This window comes from Cottoperca gobio, chromosome 15 (assembly GCF_900634415.1).
Source record: "Cottoperca gobio chromosome 15, fCotGob3.1, whole genome shotgun sequence".
NCBI classification, from domain to species: domain Eukaryota; kingdom Metazoa; phylum Chordata; class Actinopteri; order Perciformes; family Bovichtidae; genus Cottoperca; species Cottoperca gobio.
In genome coordinates, this window is record NC_041369.1 from 16122143 (window position 1) to 16143746 (window position 21604).

The 21604-nt window shown below is 39.8% G+C and overlaps 1 protein-coding gene across 3 annotated transcripts in view; it reads left to right on the forward strand.

Moving 5' to 3' along the window:
• LOC115020028 (SH3 and PX domain-containing protein 2A-like) overlaps positions 1-21604 on the forward strand; it is a 49630-nt gene that overhangs the window by 15858 nt on the left and 12168 nt on the right. For all 3 annotated transcript variants that reach the window (XM_029449866.1, XM_029449867.1, XM_029449868.1), the window contains 2 exons: positions 3981-4012; positions 12012-12140. In XM_029449866.1, coding sequence (XP_029305726.1) covers positions 3981-4012; positions 12012-12140 — 161 coding nt within the window. The remainder of the gene's footprint in view (positions 1-3980; positions 4013-12011; positions 12141-21604) is intronic.

Genomic DNA, 21604 nt, shown 5'->3' on the forward strand with positions numbered 1-21604 from the left:
CCTCTGCCAAAATATGCCAATAAGAATGACAAAATCTAATAAAAACTCTTGGTAAATTGGCCATGATGATGATTCAGGGAACAGAATATGAAGTTTGTCTTATTTTAATATTTTATTTTTGTTAATTACAGTATGATATTTAAACTCCACGTCAGGTCCGGACCACTCGTGAATTTTGTTTGTATCAATAGAAAGTTCTAAATAAGAGAAAATTGAAAAGATTAGAAAATAGACTGATCTGAGCAGAACTGCGTGTGACAAGATGTGGAGGGCATCACTGAAGAAAATATGATATGATCTTGCTGTTGATACAAAACCTGTGTTTGAAACACATTCCTCCAGATGTACATTCATGATGGTGCAGCTCCTGTGGACTCGTTGCATATGCATGTAAACCGATACACGCACATGATTCTTTCACTTAGGATGATATTGCACGTTGACAAGTGCAAGTTAACCCTGAAATGTAATGACTTACCTTGTGGGAACCTGGTTTTTGTCCCCAAATAGGAGGTGAGTCCCCACAGTTGTGTAAACACAACATGACTAATATGAGAGACAATGTAAGAAGTATTTTATTTACATCCTTAAACTTAATCGGTGTATCACCACAATGTTATGGTGGAGAAAAGGTGCGAGGACCCAAACGCAGAGCGGCAGATGAGGATGATTAACAAAAAGCGAGCTTTATTAAAACAAAGCTGAAAAACACAAAAAGGTACAAAGCAAAAACAACCGAGGGATCAAGCTATAAAAATACAAAAGGTAAAAAGTAAACTGAAAAGACAAACCAGGATGACACGAGGGAACACAAGGATTCACGAGGAAAACATCCAGTAACAAGGGTGAATGACAAACAGACAAGGAACAATGGTGGTGTGACAGACAGATGTATATAGACAGACACTAATTACAAGGGAACGAGACACAGCTCGGGGAGAAAGGCAAAAACCCAAGGGCAGGGTGCATGGACACAAGAGGATCAAATCAACAAGCACAGGGGAGGGAAAAACACAAGGACAGGAAGTAATACAAGACATGACACAAGGGGAAGGGAACATTTCAAAATAAAACAGGAAACAACCAAGATCATGACACACAATGGAAGTTAGTGTTGACATGTGGTCAAACATTCTTTAGACTGTAATCACTGTGTCATTATGACCAAGTTTTGCTGGAGATTTCGGCCTGTTTGAACAAGTTTACCGTGTGTGTGTGTTTTTGTGAGCATTTGAATAATCTGCATATTTTAAGGAAATGCACACAAAAAACAACCTACAACACAATTTTCTCTGTTCAAATCAGACCTCTGCTCATAAGCATAATGATTTCCTGTTTAATGAAGTTGACCTATTGACCCCTGAGCTGGAGATCACTCCCGCAGAGGTTAATCTTAGGTCAGGCAGGAGTGTCTGTGTATTGTAAACATGAATCAGAGCAGACAGACTTGGCTGAGAAACGTGAGCAAAGGAATAACGTCTCACACATTCCATTTCTAATAGGCCCACCTACAAAGAGAGAGCTAAAGTTATGTGCAAACAGATGGTTATTCTCAACTCAACCTTAGGATGGACTCTTACAGGCTTGGATTTTTAATGACGTGTTCATCCCATGCATCTCCTGGCATGGGCGCGTGCAAAACTGTAAAGACTATCTTCCAACTTCTCTCTATTGGTTAACTTACTACTGTAAGGGTTCAAATGTATAACTTAAAAACACAGGCGCCGTCTTAAGCATTTATTAGTGTTTGGACATATTTTTGCTCCCCTTACCGTCTCCTCCTTTATTGGATTTTATTGGTGATAGGAGAAAAGGGAACAGAGCCAGAGTTGTGCGCTCAGTCTCCTCCTGGGAACAACATTATTCCAGCTCTGTGCTGGAAGGGTCACAAGCGAGCAGGTCAAGCATCCATTTCATCCCTATCATTACTCCCCAAACCTCTACAGTATTGTGCTTCCCTCAAGTAGCATCTCCACCCTACCAGATTTTAGCAAAAACAAACACGTCATGAAATACTTAAGACATGTATTACAATTAATTTGATAAACATGCTTTTAATGTCTGAAACCATCACCATAAACATACTGCTGTAATTTATACCCAAGTTTATGCTACATTACCTAAAGAAATACTGCCATTCACCCTGCTCGCTTTTCCGTCTTGAAAATGATCTGTGAGCTATTCGCAGCGTATATGATGTGTGTGCCGATTTGATTTTTAAAACAGATTTGGTTTCTTCGCAGTGGTATTTTGTGCATCATCTGCTTTGACTATGCTTATTTTTTAATAAACTACAAACCTCTTTAGGTTGGCTTGGCACAAATGTTGTATTAACTTAGTTTTGTACTGTGTCACAATCCAATTTAATTGGTTCTTTTATTTCAAAATTAAGTAAGCAATGAAGCTGAACTGAGCTGTAAACTATTACATGTGTGATTGGAAATATCTCATAACTCGTATTTGTTCATGCATCTGGAAACAGAGAAGCCTTGTGCCAAAAATTACTTTATATTAAGTAACAGAGGAATACAGTTATTGGTAAAAAGAAAACAAAAAAAACGTTTTGATTAAGCAAGAAGTGTTGCTCAGCTTGAGCAAGGGGAATCCTAAGAGGATAACTGCCAGACAATGAACTACAGCTTCAATGGTCATTTATATTTCTGTTATTGTCCTCTAAGTGTGAAACAGCTTCTTTCTAGAACATTATAAAATACTTCAGAAATTGATAAAAAATAGTTATAATTCTACTACTTTTCTTGCTAACTGGAATTAATGAAGCACAGAGGATTGATGAACAAGCTGTAACCTGGCAAATGTTGGACAAGGTTTATCCAAACATGTACTCATATCCATAACTGGCCATGGCTCCAGTCCTGCTGCTGGCCTCTACAGAGAGCCAGGTGTCTGTTCACATCTGCGTCAAACCTCTGCTTCTCCTCAGTGTGCTCTCTCTGCAACTCAGTTCACTAAACGAGGAAGTGCAGTCAGCCAACAAGCTACAAACCACACACATGCATAAAGACCCAGATTTAGAAATGTCGGTCTTTTTTTAAAAATCTTTATGCATTTGGATTAAGTAATTATGGGAAGTATCATCACTTATGTACCTGTATTACAGTGAGTGAAACATGAGCATTCAAATTGAACTGACATCAATTTAATGAGAATGTTTTTAAATGTATTCATACTGTGTTTATCGTGTCGTTTGGTTTGTTTGTTTTTTGCTTCTAAATGTCTAATTTCTGTCAAACTAATGTAATAGCTTCATATTTCGTCTAGCTCGATCCAACAACAGTGACAGGTTTACGATTATGCAAATGTTGTGTTCTAACTCTAAATAGAAGTAAATCAAACCAAACAAAAAGGAGCACACAGACATGTACAGTAAATGTGCACGCAGTCAGGGGCAACTTGGTGCTCCGTGACCCCGATGAACGTGAAAGCACAGAGTGGGTTCATTGACACTAAAGCTCATCCATTCAGTGTGTTGTACTTTGGAACAGAAAGACGCTTTCACATCTAAACATGAATGGGACTTATCTATGGGATATGATACTGTTGTCATGTAAATAAATGCTGTTCTGTTAAACAGAGGCAGCTGCATCACCCTCATACACACCATGTGTGCCATTTGAACAGATACATCCACGCACGGCAGAATTTGACTAAAAGATTTGATGATTTGTTTTGTTACTGTCCTTGACACACTTACTGTAGTCCTCCACACACACACACCCGTACTGTATGTTGTATCCCACTCTGTCTCCCTCCCTTTTTGTTAGTGGCGGGTCAAGTTCTGCATGCATTCTCAACGAGGGTTTGGCTGTTACTTGCGGTGCCAACTGCATTCAGATGGTCCCGGGCAGGCAGAGATTTAGCTGTAATCGCTTACTGTAGTGGTCAAGTCTTGTTAATGTTCAGACCTCTCTTGCACACACACTCATACTGACCATGCTCCTCTGGTGTTGCCTTCTTTTCAGAGACTGTGGAGGCTCTGGCAAACGTAAATCAGGTAAGGATATGAAATCTTTTTTTTACCTCAGTCAGGATAATCTGTGTTACAGTTATTCTATGCTCCATCAATGTTATTGTGTCTTTACTGTGTTTACTGGTTACATGAATGATATTGTGATTTTGAATACAAGTTTGAAAATGAAAAATATCTGTGGGACATCTGTTGGCTAGCACCTCGAGGCTATATAAGCCACTTCTAGCAAAACACAACCCAAATCTTTGACCAAACTGTTGGAGGTCAGGTTGCATTGTGGGTAATGTAGGCACCAGGTTATGACAAGGAAGAAGAACGCTTGGAATAGAGTGATTGACAGATAAATTAATCAGCAGTTATTTTTAAAGGAAAATTACAAATATTCTCTGGTTCCAGTTTTCAAATGAGAATATTTGCTGCTTTTCTTCATCACATATAAAAGTAAATTGAATATCTTTTGGTTTTGGACAATTTTAAGACATCACCATGGTCTGAGAAGTTGTGACTGGCATTAAAAAAAATAATAGACAAAATTATTAATCGATAAAATAACCTACAGATTAATCCATAATGAAAATAATTGTTAGTTGCAGTCCAAGTTTGAAATAAAAATGATGACTTCTCTGGTTCTGCTGGATTGATTTTGATACTTCATATTTTCATTTCATCGACAATGTTATAGGCTTTACAGAGTACATGCTCTGTAAACACATCGTGATCTAACACTTTGTCGGATCACTTTGTTAGATAACTGTATTGTGATGAAATGGTTAAGTAAAACAGTGTTAGGTGGGAGAACTAGACCACCTGTTTGGTCCTCTGTAAATTTGCCCTGCCAGGGTTGGCTGTTGGCTTTATGTTTGTATGTGATAGAGCTTAAGGAAGACACAAAGACTGAGTGACTCAGCTGAGCATGGGGAGACAGGCGTAGGAGGCAGCAGGAAAGGCATGAGAGGGGTTTAGTGAACAGCTGTGCAAGTGTTGTGTATTTGTGTGCGAGTGCATTTGCATGCATGCGGTCTCAGAATACCCTTGTGCATTACAAAATGACATGCAAGCCCTGCAATCAGATGCAAAGTCTCTGTGGCCATCCTTCCTGCAATCTGCCACAGTTACGTCGCTGGGCTTTGAAAGTCTCAGTAAATGACCTGTAAGTTAATTTTTATGTGGGCGATGCACTCGGAGGAAAAGCTGTGCCGGAGTTGCCACCAAACGAAATAAGACCCCAATCTAATTTCATTATATGTTCCATGGTATTGAGGCTTTACGTAACAGGGAATTCCAGATACATAGCGAAATGGAAAAATTGTCTTATTTCAGCTGTGTGTGTGTGTGTGTGTGTGTGTGTGTGTGTGTGTGTCAAGAATCCTACATTCAGTCTGTGCAAGATATTAGATTGATTTCCATTTATATTCATATCGGCTGTCTGGAAAGTTCGTCATATAGAGCCCAAAGTTTGCATGCACAGTTTCAGCTGTTTCATCCTGCATGGTTTGGTTTGGTTTGATATAAAAGATGTTATCTCCTGTATTTTATGTTTACAATCAGTTATTCAATGGGATCAAGACTACCAGTGAAAACAATAATAACGCACTGTTACTGTCTGGTGCTTATTATGATTTAATATTCCCAATCAACATGGAGCACATACTGTACAAGACCTCCATACCCATGGTCCCCATGCTGGACATTAGTGGTTAACGCAGCTGAAAGATTGATCTTTCTCTTTTGAAGCAGGACAGGAGATAAAGTGCAGTGGGTCTGTGGTGAATTTGTGCTGTAGCTGCAGCTTATCGTTTCCATAATTACATAGTGCTGGTCTCCCATAAGAGTTTACTGAGCCCCTGCCCCTGAACAGGAGAATGTTGTCGTTCACCACAAAACTGCTAGTGGTTAGAGGTTCGAGTAGGAACTGTGTTTACCTGGCAAGCAGAAGAAATTAGACGAACGTCTTAGGTTTACACACGTCTTTTTCGTCATGACAATATTGTCATCTTTTTGTCACCATCATGGATGCTTTTCTTTTTGTCGGGCTCCATTGCCATTTTCCTTATCTTATTTAACTTTCACTGTCCGTAGTGAACTTTATTAGTGATTTCTCTTTTTTTATTGGACAGATACTAGGTGGTAGAGACCAGTGGGGGGAAACAAACTAATTTAAAAGGGAACTGTGTTATATACTTAGGGATTTCATCCCTCATATGTTTTCAGTAAGATTTTGGCCCATATCTAATTTATTGTCCTCAGACTGGGACTTCTCACAGCATGAGGTTAAAGTCTGCATTATTGATCTTGTATCTTCTGTCTAACAATGGAGTTGTTATGATTGACAGCAGATACCGAGCTAGTCAGCATAAAGCACTGTCAGATAACCGGGACTGATGAACAGACATGCTGCCACAACTAAACCCTAAAGGAAGTATCTTTAATTGACAAGATACCGCGGTGATACAATAAATAATATGTTCTCCAGACACAGGAAAGAAAGAAAAGAGCGACTGTTAAAGAAAACAATCTGACTCAAATTATCTCAGATTTTAGGATCAAATGCTGCTCACATTTCTTTTAGGATGTTGAGGTTCAGGAGATTCAGATCATCTTTAAATCATCAAAGATAATCTGTATATTTAAAAACAAAGTGAGATGAGCAGGAGACACTCAGAAATTTAGTAGGAGAGAAAAAGAAACGCAGCGCTCAGGCATGTAGTGCATGTGAAAAGCAGCTGGAGAGGAGAGGAGGTTTACGTGGCAAGTGGAAACCATTTCTGTGTTGCGCACGGACTGAGGGAGTGTGTTTATGTGTGCAGACTTGCTGTCTTTATTTGAGCTGCGGGTCTCTGGGGGCCTGTAGGGAGTGTGTATGTGTGCATGAGGTTGTGTCCTTGTGGGTGTTTACACACTGTATGTGGGTATGCGCATGTTTGTTGGGAGGAAAAGGGTTAATGTGTTCACGAGTTAGACGGCGGGGTGGGTCAAGAGGTATGCGTGTTTGTTTGTATTTGCAGATGGATACGATTTTAAACAGGCGTAGGAAATCATTAAGGCAAATGAGCACTTCCAACTCACTTTTACAACCGCACACTGTTTCAGCGGCTTCTTCCTCAATGAACAGCCCCCACTCTTCTGTGCACAATGAGTCTCACAGTAGCCGAAAGATTCATTTTGTGGGTTAAACCAGGTTTAAATCAAATGTTTCATTATTTTGTTTTTGTTTTAAAAGTCATGGTCATTTCATAGATACAGCTTTAACGTCAGTCCTAAAGTTACAACTTAACTCTGGCAGGGTCGAAGCTCCTCCCACTCCTAGCAGAGAGCAGATCCAATAGAGGCCTCTCTGTTCCTGATAAGTGACCATTTGTCACAGTGGACTTCCACCCTGCAGGCAGAACTTACTGTAAGCTTTTTGCTCAAAACACCATGTTCAAGACAGAAAATGTTCGTTAATGAATGAGATCAGACATGTTTGTTTATTTACTTATTTGTAATGTTGTATAGGTCCAGTCATATGGATAAGCTAAAGTTTTTCTTGGACTAGCGTTTTGCTTCACACATTACAGAAGTGTTAAAGGCGTCAAATGTTCTAATGGAAAACCTGATGAAGTGGAGAGTTGGTTTGAAGTGCCACTTACTTTATTAGCAGTTTCCTTCTGATTCCAGACTTTTTGGAAACCATCTTTATCTGCAACATCCAGTGTAATGCTAACTACTAAAGTTGTAGGTTCCCTGTGGAGTTTCTTACCTCGAGCAGCGCGATGGAGTGATGTTTTACGAGTCCCTGTTTTTTTATCACCACCAACTGTAACCGCACATGCACGGTGGTTACAGTTGGTGGTGGTAACCTTTCAACTAATGGAGCAATGCGCCAATAAAGGCAACAAAGAAGAAGTGTAAACATGGACGTAAACAATGTGTTTTACATTTTTCCAAACCTCGGCTGTTGAAACCTTTTGTTGTACCTTTTTCTTTTGACTTCTATGACGTATACACTTTTATCTAGACCTAAAATACTCAGAGAAACAGCAGATCGAGTGAAAAATAATTAAGATATTCAACAGTTTTTAACAGCCTTGTGAAGGCTGTCTTACTGTAAGTTGATTTTGCTGAAAGTTTCTGTCCTACTTGTTTGTGGTCTGCCCTTTCTCCCTCAGGGCCACATACTGATTCAATGACATGAGTACATCTGTACTACATTCATCAGCAGTCCTGTGTCCTTTTCTAATCCAACTGCACATCTGCTGCTGATGAGCCAAACAAAGGCATTCCACTTAGCCAAATGTAACTCCTCTCAACCCAGTTCTGTTCTCATAAAGCTACCCCAGGGTTCAAAATATGGCACTAATACATAGAGGCCAATGCCAACCAAATTAACCAAAATGATTGATCCTGAAAAATCTCTCACAAAGAAAAAGTTCTAGGTATAAATGGGTAGACGAGACTCCCTGTTTCATTCCTCTTGGTGGTGAATTATTGCAAAGTTCCTAACTGTCATCATCTTTGGATGGAGTTGATGATTGGCGAGTGGGGGTGGGGTTGGGGGTTGGATAGAGTTAGGACGTCTGGGAGTGCAAGGGTGGGAGCAGGAAGCACATGTATAAATCTGAGTGAGGAGGGATATAAACACAGTGAGTGTCTAATAGGGCTATCTGACGGAAGCCAAGAAGAAAATACTTTTCTTTTCAAAGCTCATAAATACTTAACATCTACGTTATGCACACACTTACAGAATGATATAGATTTTTTTCACATGCAAGCTTGCACTCACTCTATAATGGTTCCCAACCTTTTTTTGTCAGACGCATCTCCACAGCCCAATCACATGGACTTACGTACCTCTTCATGAACACCACCAATCATGTAATACATTCAATATCATTTGATATAAAAGTGAATATTTTATGGTATTTGTATCATACAATTGAGCTGTCAATGGAAAGATTGGTTTGTCTCAGTTTGCAACTGCCGCTTTTAGCTAACTTTTTCCTCCTTACTAGCTGTTTCAACCTTTGTCTCCAATAGTTTTCATGCAGCTATTTTGAGCTGATTTATGTGAATATATTAATTGAAATCATAATTGCAATTTTTTATTTTAAATAAGGTGAGCTGTTCCACATACCCTCTGGCAACTGTAGAAGTACTCGTGGTTGGAAATCACTGCTCTATAACACTGAACAGTATTTGAAATCACCTTTTTTCAGGAAGTGACTGATTGAAGTACTTTAACTTTACTGGGCTAATGCTTTTCATTGAGACCTTGATTTGTTCACAGTAATTTATGTAGCTCATGTTACTTTATAGCCCTCTTTACACAGTTCATTTGAAATTAGACCTATCCTGTTCGAGACTTTTTCACCCCATTTTCCTCACACACGTTCTCCTTGTTCTGGCTCTGTCTTCCTGCTGTTGCAAAACATTTCATTTCCTGAATGAGGCTGAAATATTAGCTTTTGTTTTTCAGGCCTATTGACTTTGCTGACAAAGTCTTTACTCACTCAGGTCTCAGATTTATAGTTCACTCACGGCATTCATTAATTATTGGTTGTAGAAACATCCATTCACATCATTTTATATAGATTATGGCTTTATGAGATCATGACCTGCTGAATTTTATGTGCATCGGTCTTAAAATTATATTGTTGGCGTGTGTGTTTCTTTTTTTTTTTGACAAGAGACAATGAAGGATAGCAGTTTTATTTAAAATTCGGCTCCCCAACTATATTTTATTTCAAGGTAGAGGGAAAATTACTGCTCATGAAAAAGTAAAGAGCAGCGTATTTAAATTACAACCAGTAAATTTGATGCATACTAATACATCTGTAGACAAGCTAAGACCAAAGGTGATGACTGAGACTTTGATTTACACGTTTAAAAGGCCAAACTACATGTGATATATGAAAATCCCTTTTAAAATGTAGTAAAGTGGAAGACATGCACAAATCTACCCTAAATGAAAGTGAAATGACTGACTTATGAAATCAATAAGCCAATAAGTTATCAATAAGTACTGACCGTCATTTGAATTACTGCTAAAAATCGTCTAAGAGTTACAGCTAAACATGTTTGAGTCAGTCCTCTTGAGCTGTAATTATTATTGATCAGCGCTTATTGATCCGTGATTTGAAACAAACGACACATTACCAAGAAAAGTGTCAATGTCAAAACAAATATCACTGTTTGCTGTAACTAAAGTCATCTGCTGACATATTATACTTTGAAGAACAAGAAGGCAATATCCAGAATTTAAATAATATGTTCTTTCCAGTGTTTCTGCACCCAACTTTGTGGTTTGGCAAAGCATCTTTCATGAATAACGTGACGCTTCTTTAACCGCAGCCCAACCACAGTAATCCAGTGTCAGACTCTTTGGCAGTTTTAGCATTTGAGATGCTAATGGTGCTGAGTTCATCCTCATGAGTTATGAGCTCCAAATTGACTGCACAATATTATCCTGAGAGAGAAATGTTAATCTTCAGTCTGAAGGACTGTCACCAGGTCAGGTTGGAGAAATTACATTTTAATCCAAGTTGTCTCAATCATTCCTTATCTAAGTGTCAAACCTTCCATCTATTGGACTGCATTTTCCTTATTTTCCATCCTCACGATTAAATGATTTCCTATTTCCAGAAACTGTCTGTACCACATCTTGGCTCTTCTCTTCTTCTTGTGACATCATTTTGCTTGAAGTATTTGTTGATTATGTGAGTCAAGAGTTCACATATTTAATGTTACACTAAAGTAACTGATGGCACTTAGTAAAAGCAGCACGAGACCATAAATAGAGATTGTGATCTGTACTGTGTTTGCAGATCTTGTTAGTCAAACACACCATAAAAGTACATTGTGTATCCAATGTAGCAGCGTTATTAGTGTAAACAGATATAATCTAAAGTGTGCAGACAGTAGCTCCCTTCTGTCTCAAGCTTTGAACTCAGTGGTCAGCCCAAGCTCTTGTTAATGTGTAATGTCAGCTGTGGGTTTGTCTGGATTCCAGCTGATGCTTGTTAGATCTGCTTTAGGGCCTTCAGCTATGCTTGTTTTAGGGATTCTTCACAATTAAGGCTTCAGCTGGGCTGCGTTGATGCAGCCTTACTCATGTGGGGCGAAAGATCTTGTAGATGTTTGTAATCTAACGGGCATTATACACTTTTGATTTTTATACACTTTATACACAAATGATACCACATGTTTTTGTCTTTAACAAGGTATCCATGTAGTTGAGTGACCAAACTTTGATTAAGTAGTGGACGTGACCAAGTTAAGAAAGCAAGCACAAACTGTGACAAAACTAAGTCACTGCTGGTGTTTACATGGTTAACACATGAAGTACAGAAAGGAAGGTTTCCATTGGCTGGGCTGCACGCTGTAGTCAGAGCTCTAGTGTTTCATGGAGACAGAGGGCCATCCCTCTGAGCTGAGCTCCAGCCCCTTCATCTGGTTCTATTTAAGGCCTCTAGTGCCGACTCTTATGATTGGCGTACACAACCCCCTACTCTCCCTCCAGCTCCAGCCCCAACTGAGGAGAAGGAGGCTTTTTAGCAGATGGTTTATTTTCCAAGGGAAACCATTTCTTTCTCCCACTCTACTGTCCTGTCCTCAGCTGGCTTAAGCTAACTTTTCTATCACTACTACAGCTCCTTCTGCTTTCTCAATGCTGTTCCTCTTTCCACTGTGTTAATGTGCCTACCTGCATCTGCTGACCTGGTCCCAGCTTTGTCGGACAACCGGGATGAGGCCCCTTCAGTAACACAGAATGGATTTTCTGCACTTGACTGCTTGATACTTCACTTTTTGGATGGGAGATTCCTTTCCTAGACTTTCAGCATCTCCATTGCCCTTGTTGTTGGGCTGGAGGGGGATGCAGCTCTATGGCTAGACTCTCAGGAAGATGCACTGAGCCCTGTGAATATTGTGATTGGCTGAGCTCTACAGACAAAGTGGCCTATGGCACAACGAGTGCCCAGCAGTCGTTCTCGTGGACCTATGGCTGGCAGCTGGCTGACAGCATGTTTTTTCCCATCAACCCCAGGTCTGGACGCTTCGGATCCCATGCTCCTGGAACAGTATGTGGTGGTGGCCAGTTACGAGAAACAAGAGCCTGCAGAAATCAGCCTTCAAGCGGGCGAGGTGGTCGACGTCATTGAAAAGAGCGAGAGTGGTGAGTAATCAAAACAAAAGTACAGCACAGACATGTTGAGCAAGAAAAGGCAGCATGCATGTCGGACAAAAACAAACTCTTTCATGATTGAGTCCATAGTTCCTCCAACATGCTGACTGTCGGCGTTTCCCTAACACAACCCTCTCACCTCCTTTGTCCACAGCTAGCTGTTACTTAGCCCCATCTGGAGGCTCACTTTGGCCTGCAGTCAGCCCTGTTTTTTCCCACTGTTGGTTTAGGCCGGGGGCCAGAATGTTGCCTCTAGCAAGAGGAATGTCTTCCAGACTCGTATTAATTATTCCACCTCACTACGCCGGATTTACAAATGCCAGCTGCAGAGAATCCTTAGTCAGCTGTTTAACCTCTGGAAAGAGCTAGCAAACAGGGCCAAAATCATGTTTTAGGATAAATATGACTCAGTTTGACAATATTTAACGTTTAACGAGTCAGTAGCATGCTGATGTAAAGTACAACTTCATGATATTCTGTGAAAATGCTGTTATTCTTCAAGGAACTTGCATCTATTTTGTGTGGAAGAAGACACAAAGACACCTTCATTATTGTTTCAGCGAATGTATATGATTTAACTGAAATACAATATATAATATCTATATTTAAAATGCAGTCAAATTAAAACTGGTGAGATAGTTTTGTAGATTGTATGACACAATGACACCAGAAAAACTACTGTTATGCATGTTATGTGCTGTCAATATCAAGAGTATCAAATCATGTGTCTTTGGGTAAATATAAATAAAAACGGCAACTATTACTGACACCAATGTCTAAGCACCTGCCCAAATCACTTTTATTTTGGAGGGAATTTGCTTTACGAAGCACAAGAGTTACCGGAGAGGTATAGGCCCGGTAACAAGGTCTGACGTTGAGCTTTAATGGTGTGCTGAGACAGTAAAACTGTAATGGGACTCATGTGTTCTTCAGCGGGTGGATGGGGACGGAAGAAATAGTGACCAGGAAGGCAATTGGACTTGGGTTTCATGATGGGTGTGAGTGAACTGCCATGCCACACTGGCCTTAAGGAAGAGGCTCTGTAGAGTAGGATCGCTTTGAAGTGTCACATGTCCTGCCTTCAGGTTCATGTATTTGTTTTCACTCCCTGCTCTAGTAGGATTTCAACCCAATGGGGAGCCACAGTGAGGCGGATATTCCAACACCTTGAAGTCCTTTTATCGGGGGGCCTTATACGAGAGCTTTCCTCCATGAAGTTGAACTCCATGGTCATGTGCTTTTAAGTAGAGGCCCCTTCACTTTTGTATTTCAGCTGCCTGATGTGCAAAGTTATGGTGGTTGATGTGTGTGTTGTTGATCCATGCAGAATGTTAAACTCCTGCACTTCAATGGTCTCATTGCAGATTTATGATTTCCAGGCTCCTGTGTTATTACCCTAGCTTAGTTTCCATGTTATTATTGCTTTGTTTCATCCTCTTCTCTGATGTAGAGGCTATATTGTGTTGCAGCTCTCACCTCACCTCATTCATTCATCTCTGATTTGGTTGGAATTGTCACGAGTTTCTAGAAAGCAAAACAGTAGACTACAGGCTCCTTAAAACACATCCTAAGGCTATTTGACAGTTTTATTATACACTGACGGACACTTTCACAGAGATCTGAAAGTAAATACCCTCCCCCCCTACCCCTACATCTTGGAATGGAGACTGTTTCCAGCAGCACAGCTAGCATTTAACTGAAATCTCAACACCTTCTGCAATGTAAGTCAGCTAAATCTGCTCCATTTGGCTGCGTGACATCACTCCATTACCCTTTGCCAATACTAACAAGACCAGGTGTGTGCTAAGAAGATTTCAGAGCTCATTTGATTTAGCATCCATTCCCTCGCAGGATAAGTACAAAGCCCTTTAATGGGTTCTGACAGATTGGTCTGTGTGTTACAGAGCTAAGTAGAGAATATGCTGCGTTAGATGTACTAAAAGGTGTCTATTACATTTGTAATGATTAAAGGATTGAATTTACTTTTATCGAGCCTCCAGCTATAGTCACATATTTTCCTTTAAAGCCATGTACATTTCAACCAGCATGGGTTCTCCCTGCAGAGTCTTTGGATGCAGTGAGTGGAACATATCTGTATGCTGTCATATTGCCTTCTATATTTGTTTCAGCATTGTGTGTTTGGCGGGTTCTGTACGCGAAGGTGTGAGACTTTGAGAGTGTAACAGTGACAGATCTACAGTAGAAAGGGAAAACTACAGCTCTGTATTATTTTTTGCCATTCACCCCAGTCCTTCAACAGAAGCCCTGCTGTTAAAGCTACTGTACCATAGACTTTGGTCGTGACTGCTGCCCAGAGCAGTTATCGACTTTTCCTTACCTTGGATTAGATAATATATGCCTTCGACAGGGCAGCGTATCTAGGTCAGGCCTATAAGAGAGCTCAGCTTTCTCCACTTTTCCAGCCTGCTGCTCCGAGCCAAGGCAGTATTTTCCATTGCAGTGACGATACAGTTTGTGTCTTGGCTTTTGTTTCAGTTGGTACAGTATTTTGTATTGATTTCTGTTGGGTTTGATGTACAGTAGGTGCAGTATGCTGTAAATCATCAGGGTAGACCAATGACTGCTTGATGTTCTGTAGTAGCATGCAGGATTTTAGGAATAATACTCACACAGGACCCACTATTGGCTAAAACCATTTAAAAATAAATGCATGGCTTAACCTAAAAGAGAAAATGTTATAGAAATTACAATTTATTATTGTCAAAACAACAAAAATGTGTTTTTTGATTCTGTCCTCAGTCTCTCTGCAGCTATTTGATTTGTCTATTTTATGACAGTTTGCCAGGGGGAGATGCTGGCTCAGGAGGAGAGAGTAGTGCAGGGAGAAACTCGGGGAGAAAATGGAAAAAGCCATTTCCTGCCAAAGTTAGTGGTTCAGAGAGGTTGGTTCATTATAATGGCTTAATGGATCCTCCAGGATGCCTCCTCAGTTTACATTATATTGAAGAGATGTTAACCAAAGCTAAGCTAGCAGCCTTGTTGGTCAGTTCAAATGCTCTGCATTCAGTGGTTTAAACTTTGCCCTTTAATGGAGTAGTATGTAGGAAAAGGAAAGAATAATTTGCAGTCACTTCTGTAAATATTGTACTCATTGCAGCTGATTTGCCTACACCTCAAGGGCAGCGTTAGGCACATTGTGCCCAGTCCTGTGTAATAAATCTCTCTCTGTGGACCAGTCAGGGTTTAACTTGTCTCCATTCCAAGTCTACATCAGCCTCTATGAATTACAATCTGCCAAATAAACTCCAGGAATTCCTGTCTGTTTTTGAGAGGCCAGCTCACATCCGTCAGTCCCTCCGGTTCCCCAAAGACCCCTTGGCACCACCCATGTACAGTATGCATTGACTCTCTACTGCTCCACCCAGCTTACTTAAGCAGGGCGGAGTGGGTGGAATTTCAAGAAGAGCTAGAAGGGTCACAGTAATCATATCTATATAAAACTGCCCTTTTTTTGTCCTCCCTAACACAAAAGATTTCAAATTTGATAAATGTGAGCCAGAGAGAAGCTGGAAGATAACATCGGTATCCTGCAGGTGATGTTTGACTTCCTGGCTGAGAGCACAAAGAGGCTGCTTGAGTCAAATCCTGACAGATTAAGAAGGTCTGGCCCTCAGCGTGGCATGATGGATGTGTGGGATGTCTTCTTTACCTTCACATGAAAACAAATGTACCTACCAATACAATAAAGTCTCGCTCTCCGTCTTCAGGCTGGAAGCGAGATGATCTCAGGGCTCACAGCTCAATAGGAGCTTGATGTTCAGAGAGGCAAATTCTTTTTGAGTTTACTCCAAGAGCACAGACTTTCTATTACTCTTACATTTAAATGTATCTATTCAATTTTACAAGGCAGTATGTGTGTCATCCAGACAACTACTAGAGTTTAGTGAATTAATTTTTTGGGCAATCACATAACTAGTTCTTTCAATTGTTTTAAGCCGTGCTAGCAGCTAGCTCAAAGTACTGCTGTTTCTAAGTACAACCCCAAAGAGCTGCTAACATAGATTCTTGTTTGAGCTATCAAACAGGAAGGACATAACCTTGGTAAAGGTAATACATTTGGTATCTCCTTGAAGGCCTCGGTCTACAGTATTTATTGTTTCACAATGCTAAGTCCTCATTTTACAGTTTATTAGAATCACAGCTGACTTTCTTATGTGCCTAGATAATAGCACCAAATGGTGTGTTGCCATAATACTGAATGAGAGAACTGAAATGACTTTTTTCAAGCATCGCTAGTTTTTGCAAATTTGACAGCTGTCTGTGTACTGGCCGTTCCAAATGTTCTGTCTCTGATATGCAGGAGGATTAAGGGCAAGGTCAGCACTGTGCTGCTCGTGCTCAAACCCTTAGTTTATCCAGTTTGGTATGTGCAGTTTCAGCAAGAACATGTTTCCTTGTATAAAAGAGGAAAAACCCTATAACTCTTGACAGTGAACCACCAAAGACATGATACAGAACACTTGCCAAGTGTTAAATGTCTTTTTTAAGCAGAATTTGCAGCAGCAGATGGAAGACACATTATCCACTCATAGTGATCCCCATCTACCACATTCTTTCAGCTTACCATAAGAAGTTCTAATGACCGTCTCTAGAAATTAACCTTATCCTGTATGTTTAGATATGGAAACTTAAATGGGAGTTTTTGTAACTGGCTTTTCAACATACTGTAAGCGTCTACTGTTTTGTTTTCTTGCATCTACTCACAGAGCGATACAGGCAGAGGAGACTTAGAGCAACAACAGTATTTAAGAATACAAACAGTGGTAATAATAGTGCACAGAAACCAGTCTGTGGCGCCAAAAAGGTGCCTCTGTGTCTCACTCAAGAATTGACCATTGAGTTAAACCAGCATTTTAAGGGGTGGTCTTTCACAAACTCAAGGACTGCTGTGTCTCCAAATCAGTGGAGCCTAGAGAGCACACAGCTTTAGTTCAGACCATGAGGGGATCCTTTCAGAGGCTGGGATGGAGAGAAGGTTGTTCCTTAGGTCAACATCAGCTCTTGAAAGTTGTGTTGTGCAATTTTTCGCCCTCCCCTCGTACCAGAGGCACCCAGGTAATTGAAACCCAGTGTTATATGAAAACTGGAAATGTGTGTATATTGAGGCTGAATACCTTCCCCCTCGTGCTGATACTGAATCTACTGTTAATGAATACAGAAGCTGGAAATGAATGGGGTTTTCTCCTACGCTACTCAACAGTGGTGTCAGATATCTGCAGGACTGCTGAGCAACTGCATTCCTCATCATTTCAAGTCGTGAAAAAAAATCCTCCTTGTGCTGCTGAATCTGTAGTTCTCATACTCTTGCTAGATGTGTAGAAATCCTTGGTGAATGTTCCAGAGTGACTCCAAAAAAATGTCAGCACAGTTTGAGGTCTATTTGTCTAAATGATACATTTTTAGGAATGAGTAGAGCATTGCAATGTCACCCTGTGTTATGTATGCCATTTCTTAGGTGATTGATTGTACAGAGAGATTGCGGTTCTGTTTTATAGGTCATGCAGTCACCATAGGAAAAACCCCAAATGACATACATCTAGTTTCTTGTTGCAGCTGAGAATCTGTTGTTGATTACAGTAAAAATGAAGCCCGGGTCTTAAAGCTGATAGAGTTCCCAGATGGCAGATAATGTATGAGAGACACAGCTCAGAAATGCTGCTCACTCTCACTCTATGTCTATCCACTGTATGGAATATAAGTTAGGTAAGACAACTCAATAAAAGTCTGACTTTCTCACTGCAAAAATATCTCAGTTGCATTTTTCCATCTGGCATTGTCCCTTGGACTTGTCAAAGTGCTACAAAACGTTCAGCGTTACGTAACCAACATTGATTTTTCTTCATTGTACAATCAATTGTTTTTTTAAATGCGTTACTCGTGTTTATACCACTCTTATATTAGCTTAGCACAAAGACTGGAAACAATAGGAAACAGCTAGCCTGGCTCTGTGCAACAGTAACAAAATGTTTTGTTTAATCCGTACCACCACTAGGGGTGTCACGATTTACCGGTAATGACCAATACTGAGACCAAATATTAATATCACATTGCACATATGATAATATGGTGTAAAAAGAGACACATTAATCAAAGTTAAAGATGTACTTGACTGATTATAAAAAACAATTCTACAGATTTTCTAACAATATTGCGATAATATCGTTATTGGGAATTGTGCCGGCCACGTCAATCTGTGTTGTGAAAATCTGATATCCTGACAGCCCTAACCACAACCAAAGTATAAAAATGCTAATTTACCATTTTACTATTTCTTGGCTGGGACCGGTTGCCAGGCAACCATCGGAGATTACAGAAAGTTACGAGATATAACTCGAGCTTCAGAAGTGCCGATGTTGACTTTCTCCGCGTCAAAGCAAATTATTTCCCAAAATGTCCAATTTTTGCTTTGAATCTGGATCTGGATTTTTCATGCGGTCTAAATTAGGCTGATATCATAATTTTCTTTTTTTTTTTTTATTACAGAAATTATTGGAATCAAGTGGTCAAGTTAACACGGCCAGAGCTTTGCTGCTCACAGCAGGCTACGGAGACATAAACTTAGTTACGGCTCGCCCTAAGCTCTGCTTTTCAGGATGTCCTTGTAGCGCAGGGGTCACCAACCTTTTTGATACTGAGAGCTACTTCAAGGGTACTGAGAAATACGAAGAGCTACTTGTTTGATACAAACTTCCTGAATAACATAGTTGCACCGGTCACCTTTAATGATAATATTATCATTAATAATAATAAATATTCATATATGTGAAGAGACTGTCTGATCACATGTTAATGTTAATTATTCCTCACAATGATTATTAACAATGATTTACCATGGTAGGAAACAGATATATTTAAACATGCAACATTATTTATTTATGTTCTCAATCTATTTCAACATTTGAAAGTCAGAGTTATCACATATCTGATGTTTTTGTAAATATCTTTATTGACAGTTTTGTATGAATGAGCACATTTGTAGCATTTTGTTCAAAATCACACCAGTTATATTTTAGTACAAAACATCACTTCTGTAACAAAAACAAGGAAATCATTAACTGTCACATCTTCACATCATATCCTGTTTGTACAAACACTAACTTTGTAACATCAGAGAGTGGAGATGCACATCGGAACCTTTCTTCTCGTCTTTGAACAGTGTTTTCAATAACCATCATTTCACCTTTCAAGACCTCTCCGTCCGAAAAGGCTTTCTTGTACTTTATTAAATAATGTGCAGCTCTAAATGAAGCTTCCGATGCTTTCTGTGACTTGTTCACCGGCCTCGTGAAAAGAGATGCTGCTGCCCAAAGCTTTAACTTTCGGCTTGTTCTGCCCGCAGTGCTGCAGGTGGTAGTTAGTTAGTTAGTTAGCATGGTAGTTAGCATGGTAGTTAGCATGGTAGCTTTGTGACACGTACCGAAGTGTAATAATTTGTTTTCTTTCGCTTTTCTGTCGTGTTTAGCGTAAAAAACGCACCTCGCGCCCCACCGTAGCTGCTCCCGCTAGCTTGTCTCAGCGAAAAGGGAAATGGAGATTTAGTTTACAGGGTCAGAGTTCATATATATATATATAAAACATTTTTGTTTTTTAAATTCTATATTCAATATTGTCATTTTAAAATAAATAGTAATTCAAGTGTTATTGATTAAAAAAATAAAACAGCAAAACAATTAAATACAAATTTTAGACGGAGCTTCATGGTGACGAGTGCTATTTTTAGAACATGTTCTGCGAGCGACTCACGTGGTCTCTGCGGGCACCACGTTGGCTACCCCTGTTGTAGCGCAATACAGCAGTGTTGTCAAGACAAACTGTTTGATTTCTTCCTTTCTGAGGCTGTGACATTTGAGGTTGATGTCTGTGGTCATGATCCTATGGTGTGATGGTGTTATATGACATCTCCACCAGAGGGTTGTGGGTTTAGCTATTGTCTTATGCAACCGCAGACCCCAAACTGTGAGAGTTACAAAACTAAACTCCACTCAAATGTTTTAAAAAGCTTCTTTACTCAGGATGTTGACTGAGTATCTATAATCCTAATATTGAATAATGTTTAGCAAAGCGTATTGCCAGTCAGCATTTGGCTGTGTTCTTTTTTTTCCTTTGTGGTTGAAACTGCTGGAGCTTTCCAAGAATTTTGACTTTTCCTAAAGTGGATAGCGAGGCATGAAGAAAAACAGGTTGTGATATAGACTCAAAAACAGGAAGAGATGATAAAAAAAAAAGCACAGATAAAGATACAGAGGAGCTTTCTTTGCAATGTATGTGCTCTATCTTTGTACGACACACACCCACACACATATTTCCAGACATAAGGTATGCTTCCTTCACCTTTGTTCCTCCCACATCTGTACAGATAATCCCAGCCATCCGGAATCAAGAAAGAGAGAAACTTTTCTTAATCTTATTTCCATTATCGTCCATTTCATCTTTCATCATCCGAATCCATAACGTCACTCACCCCAACATTTTCACTTTCAGCAAAATTTCTGTCTTGGCAACAGGAGACCCAGAAAACAGCTGTCTCTTTTGTAATAACCTTAATTTAAGGTTTGTGTCATCATAAAGAATGTACAAATGATAACCCCGGGTTGACGTCATCCAAACGTTAAGAATCAAATTTCCCTCCCAGCCTTTATGGAGACATAGAGAAGAATTATCATAACAAAAAGTACAATACGTGACAATCAGCCCTTAACATAACCTATAGATTGACTGAGTTCATGTCCACTACATGGTTTCGGAGAGTTGTCATTTAGCGTTGCCTGTATATGGATTTATGGAGCGGGTTTTGTGTGGGATTTAATCGCAGTCACTCTGTGAATGAACACATGCGATGAAAGACATGTTTCTCCTTTTAGAAGTGTATTTCTTTTGACATTTCACATAATTTCAACCTGCCTGATATAAACCTGCAATGGCCAGGAAAACTGCACTTGTGTAATGTGTGTGCGTTCTTAAAAGTACTTTTATTGCTTCTTTTGAGGTTCAGTGAACTCAGCCTAAGCACCTGCCATATGGGAGGATGGTTGAAAAGTACAGACAAGGCAACCCTAGCCATCAATAACAGCTTATATTTATTCAGGACTTTGCTGCTTACGTATATATTCAGACTTACAGCCAAGTTCTCTCAATTAAAGTGCATTCCTAAAGCTTATTCTTATATAATTGCTTACCTTTCTATAAGTGTAGGTTTGCTGAGGTGAGAATGACATTTCCCACCAAGCAGGCTATTCAGTGTGAAAATGTCAACTTTCAAATGTAAGCTTTTTTCTTTATTGAGCCGACGCAGGTCTTTGTTACTTCTGCCAAGCTGACCTTTCTTTATAATGGCCAGTTTAATTTAATGTGCCATAAATGTAGTTGGTGTTGCCCTTTGCTGCTCATTAAACGCAACACTTACGTGTTACTTAAATGTTTTCAGCAGCGACCTA